Source organism: Haemaphysalis longicornis, unplaced genomic scaffold, assembly GCF_048455015.1.
Source record: "Haemaphysalis longicornis isolate Haplotype H1 unplaced genomic scaffold, Haemaphysalis longicornis Haplotype H1 scaffold_4, whole genome shotgun sequence".
In the NCBI taxonomy this organism is placed as follows: domain Eukaryota; kingdom Metazoa; phylum Arthropoda; class Arachnida; order Ixodida; family Ixodidae; genus Haemaphysalis; species Haemaphysalis longicornis.
Window position 1 is genome coordinate 60,375,348 of NW_027526361.1, and position 10,106 is coordinate 60,385,453.

General features: G+C 43.8%; 1 protein-coding gene across 1 annotated transcript; it reads left to right on the plus strand.

Moving 5' to 3' along the window:
• The first annotated feature begins 144 nt into the window (after positions 1-144).
• On the plus strand, positions 145-10,002 carry Meigo (Solute carrier family 35 member B1 homolog meigo). The gene is made up of 8 exons (XM_077706926.1): positions 145-657; positions 979-1,076; positions 2,769-2,899; positions 4,911-5,108; positions 5,806-5,932; positions 6,089-6,195; positions 7,462-7,615; positions 9,775-10,002. Exons 1-8 carry the CDS (start codon positions 461-463, stop codon positions 9,822-9,824), a joined length of 1,062 nt encoding a protein of 353 aa, XP_077563052.1. The 5' UTR covers positions 145-460; the 3' UTR covers positions 9,825-10,002.
• Positions 10,003-10,106: the final 104 nt, after the last annotated feature.

Below are 10,106 nucleotides of genomic sequence, written 5' to 3' on the forward strand. Positions count from 1 at the left end.
TGTTCTGAGGCAACAAAAAGAATCGGAATAGTTTTGCAGTAACTACGTATCGCGTGTCTGTTTGAAGGTTATTCAAAACGCGCGCGCTTCCGTATTCATTGTGCGATGTACACGTCATCGTTTCTTTCGCTCATTCATCAAGCCCAAACGGTGTGCACTAATTGGTTCATCTCCAATGCCTAAATTTATTTTAACTGCAGTGCATATAATGTAAATAAGCGAAGATAACTGACGCCCAGTCACGCTGAATATCGCTGTTGCAAAAATTTAACGAATCGGACAAGCGCACGTAGTGTACGCCGTGAACTTGTACCGCACGGATGCGCCTAGCGTTGCGTACGAAACGATGAGCACCGGATACTGCGGATGCCCTGAGAGCTTATCCGTCGCGTGTAGTTGATATTTTGTATTTTTAAATTTTCCGGTTATCCGTAGTGGCGCTTTAGTAGCGAACCCTTTCATGAACGTGCCCTGTGACGCGATCAGAGTTGAAAATTCGGCCAACGCAGCGGTGACTATTGTCCGTGAGCAGACGAAATCGAACGTTCCTTTCAGCGACGTGTTACGGCCACCGATGGGAAGCCCTGCCAAGCTCATCTTCTATGCTGGAGGAATTTTCTTGACGTACTTCTACTATGGTGTATTACATGAAGAAATGTGAGTGTCTTTTCTTTTTCTCTGTGGCTTGATTTTCAGCGTGATCGTTTTTCATGTGCTGTTTGAACTCCAGATGCTGGCTGGCATATGTCACAGCATGTACGACTTTCTTCATTCATTTGTGATTTGTTACCGGTAATGCTGTTTCATTAGACAAGCTGCTAGCTTTTATCGTAACTGACATGCATGTATGTTAGAACTTGAATTCTGTAATGACATCTTCAGAGTGATTACTACATTGAAGTTGTGTCAGGTATGACCCTGACACTTGCCGTTTGTCCCAGCATATCTTTTTTTTCTCACTTTCTCCTTTTGCTTCAGAACGAAGACAAAGTATGGGCCCAACAAAGAGACATTCGTGTACGCGCAGTCGCTGCTATTCTTCTCGTGTATAATGAACGTCGTATTTGCAAAACTAAGTAAGTCTATTTGCTTGTCAATTTTGTTGTTTAGTAGTCGAGAATTGGCGTAGTTCTCGTTGTCACTGTGCCCAAAAGGGGAGAATCGATGCATGTTTTGGTGCCGACAACACCGGCACACTATATGCTGAAAAAGTAACGGAACAGAATACAGAAATGAACCAAGTAAAAGTATGTAAGCTAGTTAAAACCAGTGGCATAAACTGTTAATGCTGACATCTGAAAGTAGTTCTAGTTAGCGCAGCAAACAGATTATTTTGGGCGTCGTAGGCAAGACACCCACAGCACGAAACTGTTGCACTTTGCTGCACGCAATACTGAATATAGAATAGCATGAGCCTCAGCTGGAGCGAAAGATCGTCGTTACCGGGTGCTGTCATCCATGCAAGGCTGGAGCTGCATTTATTATGCACACCTCTTGACGCTGAAGTGTGTGCGAAAATATCAGTGGGCTGAGTATGAGCCGTGGTGATACCGGGGAAGATAGCTGCTCAAAGTCTCAAAACAGTGGGTGGGTAAGTTTATTCTGAACGTGAATGCAGCGGCATAAGGTCCTTGCAGTGTACAGCTAAAAGATGACTATATAGTTTGATTCCTAATGAGGCTAGCACTTCGAATTTACACATAAGGCAGTACGACAACCACAATGCGCAATAAATGCATGCGTATTGCAGATGTGCATTACAAACTCTTACTCGACCATTTAATTAAAACGCACATATATTGGAAACGTAACATATGCAAGGAAAGTGTAATCATTCAGCTCGATAACACTTCTCAGTACGAGACGTAATCTAATCAGTTAGTGCGAAAATGGCTATCATTGCAGCAAACATCTTCTCACACTACAACCTGTGATGTCGCAAATTTTCTATGGTGAAATGGGATTGGCAGAGCTTGTTTGTTTTAGCATAGAAATTTCACACGTGCTGTCAGTTCGTAAACATTTCCAAACAGACTCTTGCTACCACAGGTAATATAGGCTTTGTTGCAGTTTTGTAACAAAGCTGTTTGCAGGTGAACGTGTGAGCTGTCGTCCCTTTCTTTCTGCCAGTGTAATTCTGCCAGTGTAATGTACACTGGCAGAAAGAAAGGGACGACAGCTCACACGTTCACCTGCAAACAGCTTTATCCAACGCAATATCCAATGGAAGTCAGAGATGTTAGTACCGTCAACTACGTGACTAAGCTAGTTGTCAGCTTCACAGATAGTCATGCTAGCCAAAGGACCAGTATTCCCTGCACCTTCATCTAGATGGCAGCCCTGCTTGGTTGGTTTCAGAGCCTTGTCACCACTACATTTTCGCTCGGTTGGCTCTCCTTGTGCTGCCCTCTCATATATCAAGGAAAAAGAAATGGAAAAGAGAAATTTCGGCTTTAATTTTTTATTCCCAACCACACAAAACACCTTTATGTTGAACGGAAATTCAAAGAGTTGTGTGTTGTGGCTTTTAGTTAAAACATAAAGTATACACTACTGTGTACCTTCAATTTTATTGAGTGCGGCTCTTGGCAGACGCGTATCAATTGCCTATTTTAGCACCTCCTTGAACTTGCTTACGTGTGCTGTGGTGAGGAATGATGTAGTCTTCGTGGAAATGCAAGATGTTTAGGAGTGAAAAGTTATTTTCAAAATGTGCACCGCCCACGCTTGCACCTTCTCCAACCCCTTTGTGTTGCTTTCTGTTCTAGTGTTGTCCACTTTTCTGAAGCAAGGTGCCGACACCACAAGGAGGTCCTACTACATGATATCGGCCTTCACTTATCTAGGCGCTATGCTTGCAAGCACAGTCGCATTGCAGTTTGTCAGCTACACCACGCAGGTAAGATACCAGCGTGGTGCTCACAGCTGCTTGCCCTTTGCCCAATAACACAATGTAGTATTTACGTGTATCAAATGCGTGAATTTCAGAGTGTGGAGTAAGATTACGTGAAAACCTTGCGTTAGACCAAAAGCTTGTATGTCCAAAGATTTGGTGTGTGCAGTATTATGTGACACAGAATCGATCTATGCTAGCTACATCTTAGATGCAATCACGTTCAGTGTTCCCAAGATAATTGTAAGGAGAATGCGGTTTGCTACAAATTTCTCAACGGGGTGGAATTCTGAATTTTGTCCGTTTCAAAAGCAGCCATTTTGCGCAGCCGTTTTGTGCTGGGTGCCTGTTTCATCCCAGCAGAATCCTAATCTCACAATGGACACTTGTGGAGGTTGTAAAATTCGGTATTCCACCCTTAATAATTTTTACTCAGCTGACTGTTTTAAGCTTCAGCTAGGAAATTTACACAGTTATATTCTACAGCATGGAGTTCCGTTTAAAAACCTGTTTTTGTAAGTGATGTGGAAGTCCAATGCTTATGCACTGAGTGTAACTCTGAAAGTAGCAATGTCACAGCATTTTGCCATCACCTACATTGCTGTCATGTGCATATCGGCCAAGTGTATATATGTAGTGCTTCATCAGGCAGAAGTATGCAGACTAATTTCGGCATTCCTATGTTTTGGTGCCTTGTTTAATTAAGCTAAGGTGAAATGGTTCGATTCGTACCTCTGATAATGTGCAGACAATTCAGGAACCACTTTACATCAGAGTTTTGTGCATGAACTACAAATGTTGCAACTTGTTGCAAATGCGATGTGAGTATGCAAAATCAAAGAAACTCAAAACTATTATTGCTTCCTTAAAATGCTCCAAACCTGCATTTTAAGCCTAAAACTAAAATGTAATTAGTGAGTGGGCGAGGTAATTACAGATGCATGCATGCTGTAGTGACCGCTAAGCTTTGTCAGGATTATGGGTAATGCCTGAAATTATTGCAAAAACGTTAAATGGCCCACTAAGCTGCATATCGGTTGGCATCTGTGGCAGAAAAATGGCTCCTGAACTGGCTGATGGCACAAAAAGAATAAAAGTAGAGTACTGGAGTTAAAAATTGTTAACTGGATGGAAATCAAACCCAGAGCCTCCGGAATGCGAGTTGAGCACGTATCCGCGACGCATTCCCGGCTGCATGGCTCTAGGTGACCAGAGGTCAGGGATTTATACACACCCCCCTAACATCCCCTCAACAACCCCCCCAGAAGGACTTCGACACCCCCCCAAAAAGATTCTACAACCACCCTGCCTAGGGATTTAAACATCCCACCGACACCCCCCCAAAATCGAAATTCTGCATAAACCCCTGCCAGAGGTGGACCTAGTCGGTGGGTTGTGGCCTTTGACTGGGAAGGTGTTGACAACCAGTACGCTTATTTGGATGAACTAAGAGTTTGACGTTGCTCAGTTAGAAGTTAGACTCGACGTTAAGGTGACTGCATGTTAGGCTGAATATAGGTGCATCATGGTACCACCTGCTCTGGTGGATTAGCCATGACAGTGACAGCTATCACCAGATCAATTCCCATTTGGTTGCAACATCACCATACCCACCCCCACAATTCTCACATCGCCACTGAGGCGAATTGTGCAGTGATGATGACAGGTTTCATAAAAAGCTCACGGCCGATTCACCAGTTCCCGTTGACTGTGACGTCAGTACAACCAAAAAAAATTCTCCCGTACTTACTCGGTGAGATTGGCAAGTGACGACGATAACTTGTTGGAGGCTCAGAGCCGATTCACTGATTCCCGTGACTGCGACGTCAACATACCCACTCTAAAGAGCATTCAGCAGTGTTCATTAGGACATCGGTGCTTTTGCATTCACTACTCATAAGAAGCGCTTAGGTGTCCTGGGACTTTTTTTGCCTCACAGTAGGTTGTACCAAGCCCTGGGCCAATGCTTGTCCCATTGAGTCGCGTGACGCACACCTGTCTTCCTCCTCCCTCCCAGGTGGTGGGTAAGTCGTGCAAGCCGATCCCCGTGCTGGTCCTGGGCGTGCTGATTGGGGGCAAGCGGTACGGCCTGTCCAAGTACCTGTCCATCCTGGTGGTGGTGCTCGGGGTGGCCCTGTTCATCTACAAGGACAGCAAGGCCTCCTCCGCCCAGGCAGCCTCCCAGGGGTTGGTGGGCAAGGGAGAGCTGCTGCTGGTAGGTCCTAGTATCTAGAACAAACCTCACTCTTATATGCAGTTAGTTCTCTGTGTGTGAATCCTGGATGAGCTGTTTGGCAACATACAGAATTCCTGCTAAGCAGAAATGCAATGTATGCAGACAATAATTCACTGCGAACTGCAAAGAAACTTGGGTTGTTGCACACTGGAATAAAAGCAGATTCTGTGCCGCAAGCGTTGTCACCTTTTGTACCGTGTGGTTGTGCCAAGATGCTGCACCTTAACAGGTTGGAATGCTTATAGGTCTCAAGCTTGCAGCAGGTGCTCCCAGAGCTCATTAGTGTAGTTTGCACCAAGCCCTGAGCTGCTTACATTGGCGCATGTTATTGCACTTTTGTAGCTTGTCTGACCAGCGGTCTCTGGTTCAGTATTGTAATGGAAGCTCTCACATGCTTGAAATTCATGCCAGGAGAGCTTTGTTAAGGCTCTTTTCTATGCCTATCTCACTGTTTTTAGGCTCAGTACCCCATTTGGACAGTTTCAACTCAAGTGTGCCGCAAATGTGGCATCACAAGTGGCCTCTAGGCACTTTGTTTACTTTTGAGCCATGTTCATAGTCAGGGTTGGAGATGTCCATGTAGGGAAGAACAGGGCTGGCTCAGCTCCCAGCCGGCCCTGTTCTTTATATGCTTTATACTGATGCTGCCCTATATGCGTGCATCTTTTCTGCGCAGCTGGTTTCGCTGGCACTGGATGGCTTGACAGGGGCTGTGCAGGAGCGCATGAAGGCCGAGCACCAGACGAAGTCAGGCCACATGATGCTCATGACCAACCTGTGGTCGGTCTTTTACCTTGTCGGAGGTAAGAACCAGAGGGGGGGGAGGCACCCGTAGCATTTGTGGGCAGGCATGTGGCGGAAATGATCCTGCTAGGTTGTCTTTTTTTCTTGGAATTATGGAGGAAAAGGCCGACACAAGTTTTCTGGTTAATGCAGGGTGCTATTCTTGTTTGTTTCAGTTCAACTGGTTACGTGGGAATTCTTCCAATTCATAGCATTTCTACAGAAGTACCCGGCTGTGGTTTCGCATGTTCTGCTGTTTGCAGTCACCGGAGCACTAGGACAGGTGAGTGTCAGTGTAAGCCGTAGCTTGGTTCAGTGTTTGAACACTATTTTGCAGTGCTAAGTAGTGGCAGGTCCCGAAGGCTTAACCTTTTTACACATTAAATGCATATGCAAAGTATACTACATTACCAGCAGCTCTGCATGGTAAAATGCCCACATTTTCTAATGCCCTGTTGTGGTTAGGGAAGCAAGTTTTCCAGGGTGCAAGAGCCAATGTGATGACAGTCTCTGCTTCATACTATGACACGTGTGCTATATTTGTCTCGATTCAGGAAAAATGAGATGAAAGAAAGAAGAAATATGCACTGAAATGCATTCATCTTGTTCTTTTAGTGCAGTTTTTTTTTCCCCCCAAGTAGCTTCTGATACCACCTAGCTGTTGTCACGTCCTGCTGTCACAAGCCATTTTTCGTGTTACAAAGAGGATCATTTCTTCAGTGGACCATTACTTAAACACCCACTCATGCAATATTCTTGGCTTCCAACTTGCCTGTTCATTGTGATGGTATTGCGTTAACTGACATCACAGTGTTCCTATCACTATTGTCAGTGTTCCCAACAAATTATATCGGTGTTCCTGAATTGCTTTCTTATGACCAGGTCGCAGTTGCCAGGATATAATTCTTTTAAATAGCACGGGGTCTAGGAAGACGCATATGTTCATTTAAAGGCCATTTGTGTGATGTAAAGGCAAGAGTGCAGGTACCGACAATTTAGATTAAGCCGATGTGCTGAGTCTTCACCAAGGCTTTGCCAACCGTAACATACAATGGGAAGTATCACTTAACAAGCCATAAATGAATCGAGTAGCCTTGAATCCAAGGAAGTCCAACAGACTTTGCTGAAGAATAAGAAATCGTCAGTAGCAGACACAAACACAAAAAAATCGAAATACTGGCAGTTGGCCCAAAGCTGATTTAGTAAAATAGGTACAGGCTTCGAGGCCACGGGATAAGGAAATTTTTGTGTACTTGTAAAGCGTTGTCAGCAAAATACACTGATTAGTACCCAAGTGAGGTTTTCAAAAAATAGGGACATTTTATTGTGGTTCTGCTTTGTTTATTCATGCAAGAGCTGTTTCATCCTTTTTTGGTGCTCACAGCAACCGTGATAACGATCATGATGTTTGTTACCTTGCATAAAGTGCACATTTTTTCCCAGGCTTCAATGCAGCATTTATTAGTCATTTCCACCGTTAATTCCTTGAGCATGAGAATTGGCATGTTTTCGTGCTGTCACTATGCTAACCATGTGTTCCCGCTTCCAGATTCTTATCTTCAGGACAGTGAGTGAGTTCGGACCCCTGCCGTGCTCAGTTGTGACAACAACAAGGAAGTTCTTTACAGTTCTTGGATCTGTGATAATTTTTAACAATCCTCTCGCCGTGCGGCAGTGGGTTGGCGTCGTACTCGTCTTTTCAGGTAAGTGCCAACAGTAGACGTGAAGAATTGCGCATTTTATGCAGTCAATAAACATTTTCAAGCTCTGAAAAATGCTGTGCAGCAGAAACCTCTACAGCTTGGAGTACGTTGAGAATTTTGTGGCTGATTTTTCAATTGTGGCAAGATATGACAATAAATAGAACCGAATTTATAATTTATGCAGAGTTTAGGTTTAAATTAGTTAGCAAGGCTGCGTTTTTATGAGCTCTGTGCACAGCGGTGCTTAACTTGCAACGACGGACTATGAGAAAAATGTACTGGTGGAATCGCTTAGCTGACAAAGCATTTGGATGAGTGTTGAAAGTGCCGTCAGCCGCCTCTTAGGCGGCATCTTGTGCAGAAAAACAGCGCGTTTGCAAATCCAGCTGGGCTTTTCTCATTGGCCCACTGCAAACACTGCTCACATGCTTTGTCTGACTGGTCCCCTTGCATGTTTGGGGCAGAAAATATTGGAAGAAGCACGCGCAGGAATGCAGCCATGTCACATAGGAGCAATGGCTGGCGTCTTTGTTCACATGCTTTTAGTTCCTGCTTTTGTTGACAAGCTTTTCTGCTGGCATCACTTGGTTGGTGTTTTGTCATTTCACATTAAACAGGCCACGAGGAAAAGTACAAGTTTCAATCATTTTTAAAGGCTGCTTTGTCCTAATAGTGATGCTGCCAGTTTTATCGAAAACTTCAGACAAATAATTGAGATACACAGTTGAACCTCGTTATAAGAGACACTGATGTAAGAGACAAATGCTTATAAGAGACACTATTCACCCACATGGTTGGCTGCCCTACCTTTCCGGTTAAATCGACCTCTTTTATAACAGACATTGGATGTAGAAGATTGGTTATAAGGGACAAGTCATCCCTGAAGTTTAATCAATAATCTCGCTTGTAACAGACATTTTCATTTCAGATGCAGAGCCACCAGTCTCTAATTGCAGTTGCTTCCATTGTGGAAACACAGGTGGACGACAGACGCCTGCAGTCGCTATTTATTATAATTTCAGCAAACACAAAGTGGTTCAGTCAGCTATGAAATGACGATGCGAAGCCCTGCCAATGGAAATGCAACTTACAGAAGTGGTTGAAGCTTACTGCCATCCATTAGATGGAGCGCGATCGCACATGCGGGCTCTCCCACTCGCGTAGCTCCCAATCAAGAAGCACTGCAGATGTTGAGTCCTGCAAGCGTAATGAATAGCCTGAGCACACAGCGGAAGAAGCTGTGCGCTCTGGCTATTCATCAGGCTTGTGAACTCAACATCTACGATTCATCTTCCACAAACAAGGAAAGGAAAAAAAAGCTTGTAGAATCGGTTGTAAAAAACAGTGCAAATACAGACATGAAGCAAACAGTTTCATAAATTCTGGGGCCAAACATACATTAGAATGAATCTTTTGCAACATGCTGTAGTGTTCTTTTGAGCTTATTTTAGTCATACGGTGTCCGCATTGAACTAGGGTCTGATATCAGAGTTAGTGAAAACATGGTTCCCTGCTTATAAGAGACATCTCGTATAAGAGACAGAAACTGCTCCCCGGTACGTGTCTCTTATAAAGGGGTTCAACTGTACTAGTGAAAACAGATGAAGCAGTGGCAACCCCCAGTCACTTTCTGGCAATGTCTTTACGGCGTCACAGAATCTTGTTTGTGCAATTGGCAGCCACCAACCGCAGCCATCACCACTGAACAAGACTGTGTGACTGTAGTCAGGTACCATCTAGTGCATCATTGCCAACGTCATGCAGCACGAAATAAGTTTTGCAATATTTCTTGCCCTTTTTTGGTTAGAACGTTTTTTGTGGCTGAAATGGAGCCAAGTAGGTTACTGAAGGCCACTTCTTTAAAGTAAACAAGGTTGTATGTTGTCTTTGTGGCTCCTTTATGCTGTCCACAACTATTTTCACACTGACTACTTAGTAGTGCAATGCTATGGGTGGCTACAGTGACGTGGAAAAATGGAAACCAGATTATTACGATGTTTAATGTTGGAACTGGTGCAAATCAGTCATTAGAAACTAGAAGGAAGAAACACATGCCAGCAGTTTTTTTAAGGCTGTAGTCCATTACTAAAGTCATTTAGCATTGTTTTTGCTCATGAATGTCATCTGAAATGAGTGCACTTTTGTTGTTTTCTTCCTAGGGCTCATGGCTGATGCCTATTTTGGCAAGACAAGCAAAGCGAAAAAGTGAATCTCACAGGAAGGCCACAACAGCAGATGCTTATCGAATGAACTAAGGTCCTAACATTTGTACATAAGAGCACTATACCACTTTTCATTTGAACAGGGAAGGCATTTCATGCGGAAAGTTCTCTTATTAGTTTAAGGAGAAAGTTATTTATGCTCTTAAAATAAAATTTTACACAAGCCTTTTGTTTATTTTTTGTCACAACAATGTGATGGCCACAAGTAACTGTTTTATATGTAGCCACTTGTAGAATTATGGCCCCTAGGTGGAATATGGCAGCACATG

What these genes read in the sequence shown, in the direction of transcription:
- Meigo (XM_077706926.1), top strand. Translation starts at nt 461, where the DNA reads ATGAACGTGCCCTGTGACGCGATCAGAGTTGAAAATTCGGCCAACGCA. An exon ending in GGTGTATTACATGAAGAAAT is followed by an intron (nt 658 to 978) that starts GTGAGTGTCTTT and finishes CTTTTGCTTCAG; the next exon opens with AACGAAGACAAAGTATGGGC. An exon ending in TTGTCAGCTACACCACGCAG is followed by an intron (nt 2,900 to 4,910) that starts GTAAGATACCAG and finishes CCTCCCTCCCAG; the next exon opens with GTGGTGGGTAAGTCGTGCAA.